Source organism: Emydura macquarii, unplaced genomic scaffold, assembly GCF_026122565.2.
Source record: "Emydura macquarii macquarii isolate MOO-44397 ecotype Brisbane River unplaced genomic scaffold, CSIRO-AGI_Emac_v2 contig_2924, whole genome shotgun sequence".
Classification (NCBI taxonomy): domain Eukaryota; kingdom Metazoa; phylum Chordata; order Testudines; family Chelidae; genus Emydura; species Emydura macquarii.
Window position 1 is genome coordinate 4,707,476 of NW_027133061.1, and position 16,595 is coordinate 4,724,070.

General features: G+C 58.3%; 2 protein-coding genes across 4 annotated transcripts; one reads left to right on the forward strand and one right to left on the reverse strand.

Moving 5' to 3' along the window:
* Window positions 1–3,756: 3,756 nt before the first annotated feature.
* SCNM1 (sodium channel modifier 1) lies at window positions 3,757–9,896 on the reverse strand. 2 transcript variants are annotated; one of them, XM_067569719.1, is made up of 8 exons: window positions 9,736–9,896; window positions 9,007–9,077; window positions 7,680–7,768; window positions 6,926–7,024; window positions 6,745–6,844; window positions 5,765–5,949; window positions 5,073–5,199; window positions 3,757–4,560 (listed from the first exon to the last, which is right to left on the reverse strand). In XM_067569719.1, the coding sequence occupies exons 1-8, from the start codon at window positions 9,784–9,786 to the stop codon at window positions 4,506–4,508; spliced, it is 777 nt and encodes a 258-aa protein (XP_067425820.1). In that variant the 5' UTR covers window positions 9,787–9,896; the 3' UTR covers window positions 3,757–4,505. The 2 variants fall into 2 exon arrangements, with proteins under 2 accessions (XP_067425820.1, XP_067425819.1); XM_067569718.1 differs by having other exon boundaries at window positions 3,757–4,565; window positions 9,736–9,894.
* Window positions 9,897–9,936: 40 nt separating this feature from the next.
* On the forward strand, window positions 9,937–16,117 carry LYSMD1 (LysM domain containing 1). 2 transcript variants are annotated; one of them, XM_067569721.1, is made up of 3 exons: window positions 9,937–10,030; window positions 12,792–13,108; window positions 14,155–16,117. In XM_067569721.1, the coding sequence occupies exons 1-3, from the start codon at window positions 9,980–9,982 to the stop codon at window positions 14,312–14,314; spliced, it is 528 nt and encodes a 175-aa protein (XP_067425822.1). In that variant the 5' UTR covers window positions 9,937–9,979; the 3' UTR covers window positions 14,315–16,117. The 2 variants fall into 2 exon arrangements, with proteins under 2 accessions (XP_067425822.1, XP_067425821.1); XM_067569720.1 differs by lacking the exon at window positions 9,937–10,030 and adding an exon at window positions 10,595–10,925.
* Window positions 16,118–16,595: the final 478 nt, after the last annotated feature.

A 16,595-nucleotide genomic window follows, 5' to 3' on the forward strand; every position in this document is an offset into this window, starting at 1 on the left:
AACCCTGGGGGCTGTAGGGCCATTTCAAGGCTGCCCCCTGCATCTCCCCCACTTCCTGCCAGAGGTGCTGAGAATCAAGGGGCACCATGGCACGGGGGGGGGCATCCCCTGGGGCACTTAGCCCGGCAGCCTCACTTCTGAGCTGTCGGAGCCCCTCTGGCCCAGGTTTCCCCTCCAGCCTCGCGCCTGACGGCTGGACCTCACTGCAATCATCCCTCGTTACAGACCCCATCCCGCTGCCCGACAGGGGCTGCACCCGCCACGAGGGGGGTGGTTGTGGTCCTGGGGACCTCCCCTCCACTGTCACCCTGACTGCAGGGCCGGGGAGCCTGGGAAACAAACGCTCCTGGGTGGAAGGAGCTCGGATCCAGGCTCCACGGCGGGGCAGCCGCAGGTGGGGGTGGAGGCAATGTGGCTGGCCTCGCATGCCCGGGATGGCTGCCCTGGCTCAGCGTCCAGAGGGGAAGGGGCCCAGCTGGGAGCCGACTGACGGGCTTATATGGTAATGTGGAGCGCTGACCCCCTCCCTGTCGCCGCAGCCGTCACGCCCAGGGCCGTGGGGGGCAGGGGGGCATTAGTCAGCAGGTGTGTCCGGTGCCACGCTAAGCCCTGCCCGGGGCGGCCAGCCTCATAAACAAGTAGCGCAGCTCACACTTGTGCGTGTTACTCAGCATCAAAGGGCCGCGGCCCCGGGCCGCGAGGAGCAGGGATGACTGATGGAGGCGCACGGGAGGGGAGAAGGGGGACGGGGTCTGGGCAGCTGGCAGGGTTCTCGCCAGGACAGTCACTCGGCTGGGTCCCTGCACAGGTGGCCACGGGCATCCCCCTCGCAGCACCAACAGGGGGCAGCACTGCATGGGGGCTATGGTGCTGGGCTGGCTCTTGGCCCCCTTCCAGATGTTGGCCAAACCTGCCTGCTGCAGAGCCGCACGTCTCAGGGGGAGAAGGGACGCTTGGGTTCCATTCGCAGGTCTGATGAGTCCTGCCCAATGCAAGGGGAAGGGGCAAATCAGAGCAGAGGCGCAAGAGCTTTTTAAATGGGGGGCAGCATGGCCCAGTGGTTAGAGTGGGGGTGGGGAGGTGTCAGGACACCTGGGTTCTATTCCCTGCTTTGCCACTGACTCCTGTGCAACCCTAGGGCAAGCCCCTCTGTGCCTCAGTTTCCCCCTCGGTAGTATGGGGCTGCTGATCCTGCCCTGCCTCTATCACTTGCTTTTCGATGCTCAGAGGGAGGTATGCTGAGGGCAAAGTATCTTGGGAGCCTCTGGGGGGGCCAGTACCGGATGAGGCCCCCCCCGCATCCAGTCCCACCAACCCCTCAGGGGCAGCTGCCCCGCTGCAGCTGGACCCCAGGGCAGGATAGGTGGGGGGTGGGGTAGGCGGAGCAGGGCACGCCGTGTCACAGCGGAGAGGAGGTGAGGAGCCATCAGCTTTGGCTTGCGCCCGTGCTCAGGTGGATGCTGGAGGCTAAAGCATGGGGCCTTTGCCACTGAGTTCTGGCTGCCTCCAAAGGTGCTGGGTGAGCAGCAGGGCAGGGGCAGTAACAGGAGCTGCAGCATCCAGAGCGGGCACAAGCCCAAAATGGCGCTGCCCTATGGCACTGCCCTCCCTGCCCAGGCTGCTGCCTGCTCAGGAGACAGTGGCTAAGCTGCAGTGGGAAAGGCCGATGGCAGGCAGGCAGGCAGCGCCGCGGCCAAGTGCCCCGTGCCTGGTGTATTTATACCCCTGAGATCAGCCCGTGAAACGGAGCGAGGGCGATCGGGTTACGGGACAACGCGGACGTCACCCTCAAGGAGGAGAGGAACAAGGCCAAGGGTTTCCAGTCCCCCGCACCCAGCAAGCGGGGCTAGATCCTATCACCCGACAATGGCACCCCCCCTGCCTGCCTTCTCCTCTTCCTCAGCTAGACAAAGGCTCCTGTGATCCTACCCACAATGCTCCCCTTCCCCCACCACTGTCCCCCTGGCTACCAGTCAAGCGCGTCGCATTGCCCCCCACCCAGCCGGAAAGGTTATAAGCCCTAAAATTTACACATCTAGCCGCTGGAAACAACCTATTATAGCGGGCCAGGCAGCTGTCCTTCGGGTGTGTGCGGCGGGGCGGGGAGGCTCACATGGGATTAGCCAGATCAAGCCAGCCTCACACAAGGGGAGCCTGCTCCCACTGCTGGGATGGTGCCCGCCTGCCCTCTCTGTCCTTTCTTGGTGCCCAAGCCAACCTGCTGGGTGGTGAGTCCCCTCTGCCCGCAGTCAGCTCCACTGAGCCCAGCAGGCCCCAGAGGGGACTCCAGCCCCGGCCAGGGGAATGTGTGGGCCTGTGGCCGCACCCAGAGCAGGTCCTTCTCCCTGCAGCCTGATCCCTTTCATGCCGGCACCCAGCCCCATGCTCCTCCCCTCCGTGCAGTGGAGCAGATGCCGCCAGAGAAGAAACGTTGCCCCTGTAGAGATTTAGATTTATCACTGGCTGACAGTGGCGCCTAGGTCAGGGACCCCTCATGCCGGGTGCTGCAGACCCAGTGCAAGAGACAGCCCCTGGCCTAAAGAGCTCACAGTCTGAATAGACCAGACACACAGAAGGTGGGAAGGGGAAACTGAGGCACAGGGAAGGCAAGGGACTTGCCCAAGGTCATAGAGCAGGTCAGTAGCACAGCCAGGAAGAGAGTGCCGGTGTCCTGTGTCCCAGGCCCCGTGCTCATGCCTGGGCACAGAACCCAGGAGTCCTGACCCCCAATTCACTGTTCTAGCCACCAGACCCGCTCCCCTCCCACAGCTGGGAAGAGAACCCAGGAGACCAGACTGCCCGCCCCCTGCTTGAGTCACCAGAGCTGGGAGAGTTCAAGCTGCTATTAACGAGTGTTGGAAACCCAGGGGAGCAGGAGCAGGAGCAGTAGCTGGGAATTCGGGATTCAAACAGCTGCTGTGGCCTGGGCTGCTCTCCCAGTGAGTGGCTAGTGGCTCCAGTGCCCTGTAAGGCCATCAGGCTCTGAGATCCGCCAGTATGTGTGGTGGCTAGAAAACTGAACAGGAGCTAGGGCACCTGGAGGGGCCAACCCCAAGCCCTTGATGCGGCCCGAGAAGGGAGGGTGCTGGGCCAGGGAGGTGGTGAATGGGGATAGGAACGGGCCAGGGCGCAGATCGAGGGCTGATTCAACCTGGAAAACTCAGACAGGTCAGTGGGAAACAAATTGTTCTCTTCTCACCCGCTGGTGCCAATCAGGTGTGGCGCGCTGAAGGCAGTGGAGTTACACCAGCCTGAACGTGGCCTAGGAAGGAAGATGATCTGGCCTCTGCGTTTCTATGATTGGTCTAGGAGCCCTGAGGGCTAAAGGAGAAAACCAAGTGGGAGACTGAGCTCTGGGAGGCAGGGAGCATCTGTCTGTTGTGTGTTTGTATAGTGCTAATGCCATAGGGTCATGGGCTACGGGTAATACCGTAGTATACCTAATAAATAATGTACAGCACCTAGCACAGCAGGGTCCTGGTTCATGACTGGGATTTCTAAGCTATACTGTAATACACCAAATAAATAATATTAATCATTTTAGCTCCCTGGTCCAGCAAAGCATTTAAGCCCATGCTTGGTGTTAAATGCTCAGGGTGCTAGAACACCTCGTAGAGAACACCGGCTTTTTTCTGTCACCACGTGTGTTCGCTAATATATATTTTTTAAATGACGCATCAATGTAATGCCAACAGGAAGCTGCCCCCTTGACAGCGGGCTGCTGCAGAATAGGACACAGGAAGTAGGAGAACAGAAGACATCGGCGTGGTTTTTAATTTACCAAGCCACTACCACAGAGCAGGGAGAAGCCAATTCAAATTTAAGATGGACTTTTCAACCACAGGAAAAAAAGAAAAAGCACAGAATTGCCTGTTAGGAGAGAGCATTTTCTAGTGAGCTCTGTGGGGCAGGAAGCATCTCTTTGGTCTGTGTCGGTGCAGTGCCAGGCACATTGGGGTCCCATGGACAAGTTGCTTCCAGTCTGTGCCTCAGTTTCCCCACATAAAAGGGGCGTGATACTTGCCTCCCCCTGGAAGATGCTTTACGATCCTGGGTTGAAAGATGCCAGATGAGCCCAAAGAACTGACTTCCTCCAGCACTCCCTGCTTTCCTTTGCATCCCCCCGGAAGCTACATCTCACCCCCATTGAAAGAGCGGGACTTGTGCTGGGAAGCTGCGGCAGTGGCGACATGGTGGCTCCCACGAGTGGCCCCAGCAGTGTCCGTGGATATGGTGAGGTGGCGATGGGGGTTTCTAGGAACCATTTGGAAACATCCTTCTTCCCTGGTGATTTATATCCGAAGTCAAAGTCACAGAGGCAGAGCCATGAGGATAGCTGGGAAGATGCAGACAGGCCATCCCTGTCTGCCCCTCTCTGCCAATCACCCTGCCAGCTCCAGTCCAAGAGATCGGTCAGTGTAGTGCAGTACCGGGCCTGGTTCCCGGGGGTATCCCGCTAACTGGAGAGGCTGGGAAGTCTGGACGGCGGCTCATCCTCATCAGAGTCAAACTCTGCATTCTCGTCTTTCACCCACTTGCCGGAAGGGTCTTGGATCCAGCCTGAGCTGAGGGAAGGAAAGACAGACAGACAGAGAATTACAAACACCAGGACAAGTGGACGCCAATTTAAAAAGACTGAAGGATGGTGCTAAGGAGATGATTTCTCCATTGACAGGGCACAGGACTAGGAGCCAGGACCCCTGGGTTCTATAACCAATTCTGTCAGTGCCAGTCACTCCATCCCACTCCCCGTGCCTCAGTTTCCCTCCACATGTGAAGTGGGGATAGCTGTCCCTTTGTAAAGCATTGGGAGACGGATGGGTGAGGAACGCTGTGTGGGAGTGCATGCATGCCTGAGAGCCCAAGAACTAGACTGGGCAGAGCCATGGAAGATAGGGAGCAGGAAATGCCCCTGTGCTGGCTCTCAGCAATGGGCTGGATGGGACTTAGGGGGCTTTTCCCTTTGTTGAGTGTTGAGCTGAGTCCCAGGGATCAGACCCCTGCCAACGTGTGTGTGTGTGTGGGGAGGGGGAATGGGGGGAAGGGAAGGGAACAGGCAAAAGCCAGCTCACCTCCTGAGCAGGAGATAGTGCTCCAGGGCTTGGCGCTTCTCAGGGCTGATGGCTCCGGGCTGGGCAGACGGGGAGGATTTTCCTTTGCTGCCTCTCTTGATCCTTGCAGCAGGTTCCTTCTGCAAATCTAGAACGAGAGGAAGGGGGCCAGATGAGGCTGCGAGGCCTTGGAAGATCGGGATGGAGCATCACTGCCCACTGGCAGCTCTGCGGAGAGCTCGTCCCCTCTCTGGACGCGTGTGCTTCTGAGCCGAACCGGCAGCTTGCGGGAGGCTGAGATCAGGGAGCTCCCACAATGGGTGTAACAGCGCTTTGCATTTCTACAATAATCTGTAACACCACTTACAAACCTGACATCTTGCACCTCCAAGGGAAACCGAGGCCTGCGGATTTGCCCCAAGACAACATAGTAAATCAATGGTGGGGACAGTAAGAGACCCCAAAAGTTCTGACACATAGGCCCCCCTGCTCTAGCCACTAGACTCCACTGTCCTCCCAGAGTTGGGGAGAGGACCCAGGAGTCCTGGCTCCCAGCTTCCCCGCCCTAACCAGCAGACAAGAGCAATGGAATTTCCCAAGGATTGCTGAAACATACGAGCTGCTGCAGTGGGACAGGCAAATGCTCCATCTAACTGTCCACGAGCGCCTCAGAGGAAGGGGCAAGACCCCAGAGCACCTCAGGCTGGTTGTACCTGCTTGAGGGCCGGCGTGTCCAGGAAGCTGTGTGGAGGCTGGGCCATCGGCAGCAGCAGATCCCTCTTCACCTCTCGTCAAGGAGCTTTCAGGTTCTGCTGGTTGCTTCCCAAAAGCACCCATGGAGGCAGCGGGGGCAGCAGGCTCCATCCTAGAACTAACATTTGAGCTGCTCCCATCGGACCTAAAACAGAGGGCAGGTCTCCTGAGATTAGTGGCGACCGGCTGCCCACTGTGCATGGCCACAGTAACAATCAGGGATAGCTTCTTGCTGTCTAGAGCACCATCTACCAGAGGATCCCAAAGCGACTTCTGGACAGGGAGTAACCTGCACAACTCCCCACATAGGGGAAGTAAATATTATGCTTGTGTTATAGATGGGGAAACGGAGGCACAGAGGGGCAGTGACCAAGTCAGTGGCGCAGCTGGGCACAGAACCCAGGACCCCCAATTCACTGTTCTAGCCACCAGACCCACTCCCCTCCCACAGCTGGGAAGAGAATCCAGGCATCCTTAATCCTAGTCCTCTGCCCTAAACAACTAGGGCTGGGAATAGAACCCACGTCCCACACTTTTTTGCAAAGCTGGTGCCTTAACATGATACAAGTTCTGCTGCTGAAATATAAAGCAAGCATGGAAGAGACTGGCAATCCTCCCGCCTTTGAACCCATTCCCACTACACATGGAGCCTGGCCCACCAGGAAAATGACCAGTTTAAGGATTCAGGGCCAGATCCTCAGCTGGTGTAAGTCAGCACTGGGCCACAGATGTCCCTGGAGCTACGCTAACTGACTCCAGTGGGGCGAACGGCCCGGAAAGAGGAACAAGGCAGAAGAGCTGGCTGTGGGGCAGCTCTCCAGCAGGTGGTGGCGCTACCCAGCAGCAAAGACCTTGCCAATGCTGTGCCTGGCTCTCAGAGCAGCCCCACATGCCATGGTGAACTCGCGACCCGAGCCGGCAGAGAACCCACGGGTATTACCTGTTCTTTCGGCAGCAGCTGCTATAGGGAGAGGCTTTCAGCAAAGCATTCTGGGCAATCTTCCTGGTCTGAGCCAGCAAGGGTGCAGGGCACGCAAGACCATAAAGGAAACACAGACAAGCTCAGGATCGCCAGTCCGGTAAAGGTCGTGGTAGGGGCTCCAACGAGTTGCATATGCCAACCTGTGTGCCCGCCTCCTCTGCCCGCAGGAACTCCTGCTGCTGCCGCTTCTGCACCTCGTTCTCATGCGACCGCTTCTTCCCGTAGAACGTCTGCAGGCCTGGGGCACACACAGAGACAGACACAGGTTAATCCAGGCAGCGAGACTCCTCGCCAGGTAGTCTGCTGCCCAGCTGGGAGCACATCACCAAAGGGCTGCCCAAGTGGCTGGTGATTTGGGCTGGCACGGACTGCACCTCCCTCCGTGTCTCAGGGGGATGGCTTTGAGCAACCCAAACACCGTAAAGGTCCAAACCTCACAGGGTCATCTCCGTCTGTCCTTCTCCCAAGGCAGACAGACAGTTCCACATAGCTCAGCCCTGAAAGGCACCTCTATAAATAGCATCATGGGGCTCATGTCTATTGTCTCTCCGAGACTCCAGGGCACAGATTCTGTATGGGATCAAGCGCAACTTTAGCTGCTCTCTAACTATGAGACACCAGGAAGAGCCCTATGTGAGGGGCAGATTATCCCACATTTGCTACTCACAGCTGCAGCTGAAGCTCCTGGCTGAGAATACAGGTCGAGAAGGATCTTGGGACTGATCCAGCCTGGCAGCTCTATGTCGGTGATAAGACAGCCCTTCTAACTACCAGCACCACCAACCGCCCCTGAGCTCTGAGAGTCAAGCTGGACTCTTCCTTCCTCCTGCACTGTCCCCAGGAACCCAGGATCTGCAGCTCTCTGAGCAACTGAGCCCTTAGGGCTGACTTACTAGCTATGTGTTTCTTCCCGGTCCTGTGGACCGTCAGCATGTCAAGCGTGTCAAAGACCGGACGGTGGAAACACACTGTGCAGGCATATCTGAGAAAGACGAGATAAGACAGTAAGACAGTCATATCAAGCCGGGATTAACCTCCTCCCCGCCACACCTGCTAGGGCAGATGGGCCCAGCCCTTCCCATCAGCGTTAAGAGACACAGTACAGTTAGTTGGTAATACTGAGTCGGAAGAGACACTAGTTATATTTCCACTAGACTCAATTGCCATGGTTGTCAGGCTATGTCTACTTTTGTTGGTCAGAGGTGTGAAAAAACACTCCGCTGACTGACATAAGTTTCACCGACAAAAGTGCCGGTGTGGACAGCTCTATGTTGATGGGAAACGCTCTCCTGCCAACATAGCTAACCCCACTCATTATGTCAAAGGGAGAGCTCTCCGCTAACGACAGAGCTGTGCAGACAATGCCTTCCATTCCAATGCCCTGGATGCTGGATCACACGCCCTCTGTTTTGTTATCCTCAGTTTGCAGTTGGGGAAACAGGTCAGCAGAACGAAAGTCTCAACCAAGGAGAGTCAAGAACTGAACCCAAAATTCCAGGCTCCGCAGCCACTGGACAGTGCTTATTCTCTCACAGACATCCAAAAGTCTGAATACCGATCCAACCTGTCTTAGTCTGTAATATTAGCCAGAGGCTCTCTCGGGGGTACGTGCTCTTTTACATCTGAAGAGAAGTGGGAACTGCAATGCCAAAATGACAACTAAAATAAAAATCCCCAGATCAGCCTCGATACACAGACCAGATCCCAGCAGCCTGGAATTTGGTTGTGTTTGAAATCCAAAGTTGGGTCCGGGTCTATGTTTTACAGACCATCCCCATTTTTATGAAGGGCCGGCACAAAACATTCCTGAATGCTGGGGCATTGGAAATCTAGATCTGAATTTAATAACAAACAACAACCCCTAGCTAACTGTTATCTACTGCTTTCCATCAGTAGATCTCAAAATACTTTATAGAGGAAGGGCAGTATTGTTATCTCCATTTTACAGATGGAGAAACTGAGGCACAGAGTGATGAAGGGCACTACCCAAGGACACCTAGCAGGTCTGTAGCTGATCTGGGAAGAGAACCCAGGTGCCTGTCTCCCACTCCGTACTATGTGCATTAGGCCACACTGCCAATTTTGCAGCTTCAGACCCCAAAATAAATAAATACACTAATTAATTAATTGAACTGATTCAAAGATTCATATCTGACCCAATCCCTATGCACACGGTCTTTTCAGAACCATGTTGCTTGTCGTGAAATTGATCTAACACACCTGCCACTCCTTAGCAACAGCGCCTCATCCTCGGGGATGTAGTTCGCCAGCAGATCCGCAACTCTTCTTTTCTGAATAAATGAACAGGCCGTGTTACTGAGGACTCTCTCTGGTGTGGGCAGCAGAATAACTGGCAGCCAGGTGAGCACAGATGAATAATAATCTCTAGATCTTATCTCGTGCTTTTCATCAGTGGGTCTCAGGGCGCTTCACAAAGGTGATTGGTATCATTAACTCCATTTTACAGATAGGGAAACTGAGGCACAGAGTGGGGCAATGACTTGCTCAAGGTTGTCCAGCAGGTCAATGGCAATGCTGGGACTAGAAGCCAGGGCAGCAGGGATGGAGCCAGAGGCCAAGTGTTGGGGGATCACTCTAGGGATTGGGAGAGTGGCGGTGGGGGTGGTTGGGGGGAAACAGGGGGTGGCGAGGAGTTTGGGAAGGGGGCTGGGAGGGGGGGGCAGCGACGGAGTTTGGGGAAACCGAGGGGATTGGGGGATCGCTCTGGGTCTGGGGGGCGAGCTGAGGGGGTTGGGGGGTCGCTCAGGGGATGGGGGGCAGCCAGGAGCCGGGGGGTTCGCTCTGGGGATGGGGGCTAGAGAGTAGCTGGGGGGATCGGGGACGGCTCTGGGGATGGGGGTGAACCGGGGAACTGGGGTGGGGGCCGGGGGTCGCTCTGGGCACCTGCCGGGGGCCGCCCTGCGGAGACGGGGTGTCCGACCCACTCACCTGCAGCACGTTCAGCTGGCCCGAATCATCCCCCTCCCGCTTGAAGGACATGGCGGCGCCCCCGGAGGGCCGGACCCCCTGCTAGCGGTAACCATGGGAACTGGCCACCGGGGGCCACCGCCGGACCCAGCACTTCCGGTTTGAGTCAACTTCCGGTATAACCTTTCCCAGCATGCCTCGGGGCGCCTTGGACTAAAGCTCCCGTGATGCGTCGAGAGTGAGGGAGGCAGGGAGGGCGCGGGGCATGCTGGGAAATGTAGTCCCGGACCGTGTGTCTCCTCTCCGCCTAGACGAGGTTAGTGGCTGGGTTGGGGTGTGTGTGGGGGGGAGGGTGAGTTGTTCCTTGCCGTGCCTCCTCCTTGGTTCCCAGAGGGGCGGAGCATTGTTGGGGGGCGGGGGCAGCTAGCCAGGGAGAAACTACATTTCCCAGAGGCCTTCGCGCGGGGTGGAAGGGGAGGGGGCTGCCCCGCACCTCGCGGCGCTCAGCTGCGGGGCCGGGCTGCTGCGGACTGGCTGCCCCAAGGCTGCGCGCTGCTGCGGACGCTGGCCGCTCTGCAGGGGGCGAGTGGGCAGGGGGCGGCGGGATCGCTGGGGGGCGGGGAGGGAGGAAATCCCCCCGGTAACGAAGGGGGCGGGGGGCAGAGGAGATTGAGGGCACGCCCCCCCCCCTTTTTATTCCTCTCCGGCGTAAGGGGCGGGGAGGAAATTGGGGGGATCTACCGTGCACCCCCTCCCCCACCTCTGCGGAGTGGGTTTTGCTGTGTGGGGCGGAAATCGGCCCCCCCCCTTCTGAGCCCTGGAGTGAAAGCTGAGGGGTGGGGAGAACACGCAGCAAAGCAGAGACCTTTGTGGGGGGGGCAGGAGTGGGGGTGGGGCATTGTTTACTCTGCTCGGGGGGGTCCTGCCATGAGCGCCCCTCAGAAAAGGGGGTGCTGGCAGGAGGCGTGATCCTTCCCGAGGCCAGGCACCTCGGCTGCCCGCACTGGTGCCCCACTGTCTGGGGGGCAGGGATGGCCTCTCCCTCCAGACAGGGGCTCCCTGGAGAGGCTGGGCTGCTGTGCGGCAGCCGGACCCGGTCCTACGGCAGCCTCGTCAAGTCGACCTGCTCCCCGGTGAGGCAGAGGAGGGTGGAACATCGCCTGGCGCCGGGGGACACTTTGCAGGGGCTGGCACTCAAGTATGGGGTCACGGTAGGTCTGCGGGGCAGCGTCTCATTGTGATCCAGGGCAGTGGTTCTCAGCCAGGCCTACCTGTACCTCTGGGGGCACGCAGAGCTCTTCCAGGGGGTCCATCAGCTCAGCCAGCCACTTGCCTGGTTTTACATCAGGCTACTTAAAAAGCACTAACGAAGTCACGACAGGCTAAAATTTCAGACAATGACTTGTTGACGCTGCTCTGTGTGGTACGCACTGCATGTTCCCATTGATTTATTTTATAATTCTGTGGTAAAAATGAGAGTCAGCCATTTTCCAGCCCTAGTGCGCTGTGACACGTTTGTATTTTTGTGTCTGATTTTGTAAGCAGGTAGTGTTTTAAGGGAGGTGAAACTTGAGGTCCACAAGACAAATCAAACTCCTGGAAGGGGTGCAGTCATCTGGAAAGGTGGAGAGCCGCTTGCAGGAGGAACGCAGTGAGGTCCCATGGTTGGAGCAGGGGACGGAGTGCCAGGATCCTGGGCTCTGGGAGAGGAGTAGGGTGGATGGAGCTATGGAACTGGGGAGCCAGGTCTCCTGGGAGGAGTCACCCCCTCTGGAATCCAGGCACCTCTGATCCCCCTACAGTGGGGTCTCCTGGTCCTTGGCTGAGGCTCCTAGGTGCTATTGCAATACACGTAATGACTCATAACAATTCATACAGCTCCAGAGCAGTGCAAGGGACTTGGCTGCAAAATCAAAGACACAGTCCCTGCCCCTAGGAGTCTACAAGCCAGGGTCTTGATCACAGGACTCTGAGCAGGCACCCCACTGGAGTCCCTGGGGCTGTGGGTGTCTGGGTGGCTGCTTGGGAGGGCTGAATGTCTGGGTCAGCCTGGGCCAAGGGCTCTTATCCTGCAATTGCTGTCTTTCTTGCTTTCTTCCCCCTCCACCGCCCTGCTGCTGTCTCCTCTGTCCTGAGGCTGATGTGACCCTGGTAATGCACTCACGCCCTTCTCATTTCCTGTTTTGGCAGCTTTCTGTTCCTAGTGGCCTCATGTGGCTTTCACACGGAAACGGTTTCTGCTGCAGAAACCTTCCTGGTGGTGGGAGTGAAATCCTCCCCTGGGTTAACCTTGCGTTGCAGTCTGCCGCATGGTCAGGCAGTGGGTGGCTGACCGTGGGAGCGCAGCAGTTTGAATCTTGACAGCCCCAGTTCAATCTCTCCCCCTCTCTGCCCCACACATGCATGTTGCCCCCTGCTGATGTGCTCCTGCCCTGCAGCTGAAAGGACAGGGAAAGAGGGGAGCTGTCTCTGGGGCTACCAGCCAGGGGGGCCGGCTGTGTTTGTGTGGCTGATGCTGAGAATCTGCCAGCTCATTTCTCAGGGGCCCAACGAGCAGCCAATCAGGTAGAAGGGAGGGTCTCTGGGCTGGAGCTGAGGCACATGCCATGGTGATGGACTTCCAGGCTGTCTCCCTCTCACCCACCTCCTGGCTGGGTGTAAGAGACAGGCAGGGGCAGGCCTACTAGCATACTTGACAATGGCACGTCCCTCTCCCCTCCAGCGGGAGAGCACAGTCCTGGCCTGGGTTCATTGAACCCCATCCCCCTGCAGCACATTCAGTTTCCTTCCCCTGACATTCAAGTTTCAGCAACCCTCTAAACCTTTTCCCTGCTAGCATAAACCCCGCATCTGCAGCCCAGATCCGTCTGAACACACAAACTTTCCCTCATCGCCCGGTGTTCTGTTTGGTGGCTGCATTTTGGTGGCACTGTCATGTTAGGCATCCAGCCTGTAAAGGGGCTTTGGGGAGTAGGCCCCAGATCAGAGCCAGTTGTTCTCTTGTTGTATAGAGAAGGAGGTTGGTAATGTCTGTCCCAGGCCTGGAGGGGTTACAGGTGCTTGTGGTCCCTTCCCAGATGGAGCAGATCAAACGAGCGAACCGGCTGTACACCAGTGACTCCATCTTCCTCAAGACGACGCTGCACATCCCCATCCTGGTGGAGCCCAAGGAGATGGTGAATGGCTTAGACCTGGAGGAAGAGGAGGCGGAGGAAGGAGCCCGGCAGCCCGCCATGGGAGAGGAGAAGCCAGCACTGAAAAATAGCTCCGTGCCCAGCGCAGGTGTCACTCCCTGCCACGACCTCTCAGCCACGGATTTCTTACGGAAGCTCGACTCGGAGATCAGCCTGTCCAAGAAGGCCGCGGTGAAGAAGCTGCAGGAGGGGGAGATTGCGTGAGTCCCACCTTGAGGTTACTGTAGCGCTAAGTAACCAACACAGTGCCTGGGCTGTATGGACAGGGGATTGAATCCCAGACCTGCTGCTCCGGCTTGTAGGCCCCTGCCACTTGCGCTAAAGGAGAATCTCTGCTGGCTGCCTTTGTGTTCGCTCTTGTATCCTCTGTGGGGCTGCTACAGGGTGAGATGACCCCCCAAGTGCCAGCCCCCTCCTGTAGGGGGCGTAGCGATGCCTGAGTGCCCCCAATGCAGGTTTTACCTGCCCCTTGACGGGGAGGGAGAAATTAAAACCCCGTCAAATCAGGCACCACGTTCATCAAAGTAAAGGAGTCCAGCGCCAAAGCTTGTGAGATCCCCCCCCGGCCCACCCTCTAGACTGCTGCCCCCCGCAAGGAGCAGACTTTACCAGGAGCCCCCAAAGCTGACGGGCAGTGCCCGAATGGGGGCTGTGGTGAATAGAGGTCGGGGCGGTGGTGGGAGCGGGAGGTGGGAGTCCATCGCCAATGGATCTGATCCGATCTGTCAGCACCTGCGTCCCTGTGGATCGTGGGCAGAACTCCCCCCGGTGCTTTGGAAACAGATTATTAGAAGCCGCTTGGCAGTTTTCATCCCCTCGCAGTGCTGCAGGAGGGATGAACGGCCAGCGCGGCGCAGAGCCTGTGACAACGGTACGGCCCTCCGTCAGGTGCTGTACGGGGAAGGCCCTTCTTCTGGCCTGCAAGTCTGTGTGCCTGACATACAGCTGGGCCGCTGAGGCCTGGGCTAGGGAGCCGGCTGGGCTAATGAGTGGGCTGCTGCTTGCCAGTGACTAGTCTCTGTGGCCACTAGATGGCGCCGTTGCCCAGGTTGAAGATCTCTGCAGCTGAACAAGCTTCCAGCCCCTAAACCTTGACCTGCAGCTTCTTGCTACCCCGGGGGGGGGTCTTCCCTGGATCTGTCCCAGCCCCAGCAGAGGGCACTGTGCCGGTTCAGACACCCCGAGCAGGGTGCGTCCGCGTGGCCATTCCTTCTCCGAGGTCTAACCCCCTCCTCTCTCCCTGCAGAATCGCCGGGGCCGAGCCAGGAGCCAGCAGGACCTTCTCCCGTCGGAGCGAGCCCTCTCCTCCCACTCACCAGCGCTGCCTGCTGGGCCCCGTGCCGCTCACCAAAACCACGCGGGCCGCCACGCTGCGGGACCAGGAGGACGAGATCTTCAAGCTCTGACGGGCGGCGCCTTCCCTTCCCCCCTGGACTGTCCTCTCCCCTCCTCCCGTGGGGAGTGGTGCAGGACTCGAGACGCTGGGTTTGCGATGCCCCTGCCAGGGGCCCAAGGATGGGGCTCCTGCCCTGATCCCAGCAGGAGTCTGTGTGAGCCTTCGCACACCAGCCCAGCTCCCCTCTCCTGGCCTGGCTGCAGAGGGATCGGTGTATGGGGGCCGTTCTGTGGCTGAGGGGAGCATGCACTGAGGTGTCCCTTGGAGGTGACTGTTTAGCTCCTGCCAGGACGGGCAGAGCGACCCCCTTGGGGCAGCGGTGCTTCGGCGACACGCTCTCATGCACGGCGTTTTCTGCGCTGCTCTGTTCCCAGCTGGCCTTTCCCCCTGCCCGGCTCTCAGCAGCCAGAGTTCCCCCTCCCAGCGCGCCAGCCTCTCCCTGGCCTGTCCCGTTGGGTCGCCGTCTTCCGAGCCAGCCCCATCATCTACAATCCCCAAGGGTCACCTTGGCTCCTCTGCTGAGCCTGTGGGGAAAGGTCTCAGGGCCAGGTCCTTGCCCCCTCCAACCATCTACCAATGCCCCTCAATCCCGACCCGCAGCCCCCTGCTTTTCCAGACCGCCCCCTCGTCCTGACTCTCCCAGTGCCCCTCCATCCTGACCCGCAGTCCCCCCTCCCCGCTTCCTGTTGTGGGAGCCTGGCCTGTTGTTGATAAATGAAAGCAGGTGCTCTCCCAAGCCTGGCATCCTGGAGGTTCGCGGGACCCCCTGGCAACTGATCCCATAGGGAGCCCGGCAGGCTGGATTCAGCGAGGCCAACGAGCTTTGTCGCCTGCATCTCCTGAGGCCAGTATGCCCAGGTGGCCCTGGGCTGTCAGTGCCCAGCTTCTCCATGGGAAGGGCTCAGCCCCCCCGTGCTGAAACCCAGCCCCTTGGGCTTGAGCCGAAATCCACCCAAGTCTTTCCCGTGACCTCGAGGGGTTTTGGGTGGGGCCTGGCATGGGGGCCTGGGGATCAATTCCTTACGCTGCTTGGCTGCCTTGCCCTGAAAGTGACGGGCGCATCCCCTCCCCCCCCCCCCAGCTCCCCATGGACCTGTCCTCTGCGTGCATTCGCCAGAGCTACTCAGGGACTGCTTGCTTACTGCTTAGGATTTCTCGTAGCCTGGCTCTGGGGGCGGGAGCCAGGGTCTGTCCCTCCTTATGTGCCATTAACCAAGGGTTGACCAATACTTTTGCGCCCGCCTGGCTCCATGAGAGGTTCTGGGGCAGTAGGGGGACCCCGAGGCCTAACGCTGAGGATTGCTGGTTAATTTGTCCCTTTGTTACTGGCGGATGAGGGGTGAGAGGGAAAACACCCAGCTTGACTCTCAGCTCCAGGGCCAACATTTCAGCCAGGGCAGGGGGATGGGGACAGCTGGTGGCTTGTGACTGGCATTTGTGGGCCGAAGCGAATGGAGGGACTCTCAGAACAGGCTCTTCACGGAAGATATTAGCCACTTGAGCCGAGCCGGAAGCCCAGAGCTCTGTATGGGGCAGGTAAGTCAGGCTCTGATTTGCCGGCTGGAACGTTTCATTCAGCTGTATTTATTTGGAACCCTTCGTTGTCCGTCATGGCCCAGTTGTGGGGAGGGAAACAGAGTTAAAAGCCAAACCCTCACTTTGTTTCCTCTTTAAAACCAGCTTGTAGGCGAGAGGCCTGGATCCTCTTTTAATAACTGTGTCAGGTACTTTTCTTGCCCGAGACTGAGGTCTGTTGTGATCTGCCGCTCGGCCAGCGGCTAAGGGCCCTCCCAATAAAAGTGTTCTATCCTGACTGCTCTCTGGCCCTTTGAAGAAAACACACGCCACATCTCCGGGGTAAATAATTTTGCTTCCCTTTTATTTTCCTAGTGAGGCACAAATCAGATCTGGGTCTGCTTTTCTGCAGCAGCGCCAGTGACCCAGCTGTCATGGGGGTGAGGGGGTGCTCCAAAAATGGACCCGATCCTGCTTCCATAGAAGTCAGTGGACGTTTTACCCTCTGTTGCAGTGGCAGCCGGTGTGTGATGGGTGGTATGTCATTTGTCTTAGGCTCTTCGGGGTGGAACTCGCTGGGTTGCAGAAGATGGAAGGGGGGAAGCCTGTAGCCCTGGGGGGAGGTTGTAGGTGGGGAGTGAGGGGCATCGGCAGAGCGCTGTGTATGTGAGAGCCCGGGACCGCACTGGGATTAAGGGGCAGAGGCAGGGTCTGTGGAGGGCTCGAGGCTGGGATAGTGGAGATGGGAGGGCAGCAGATTAGCACCCAGAGGTAGC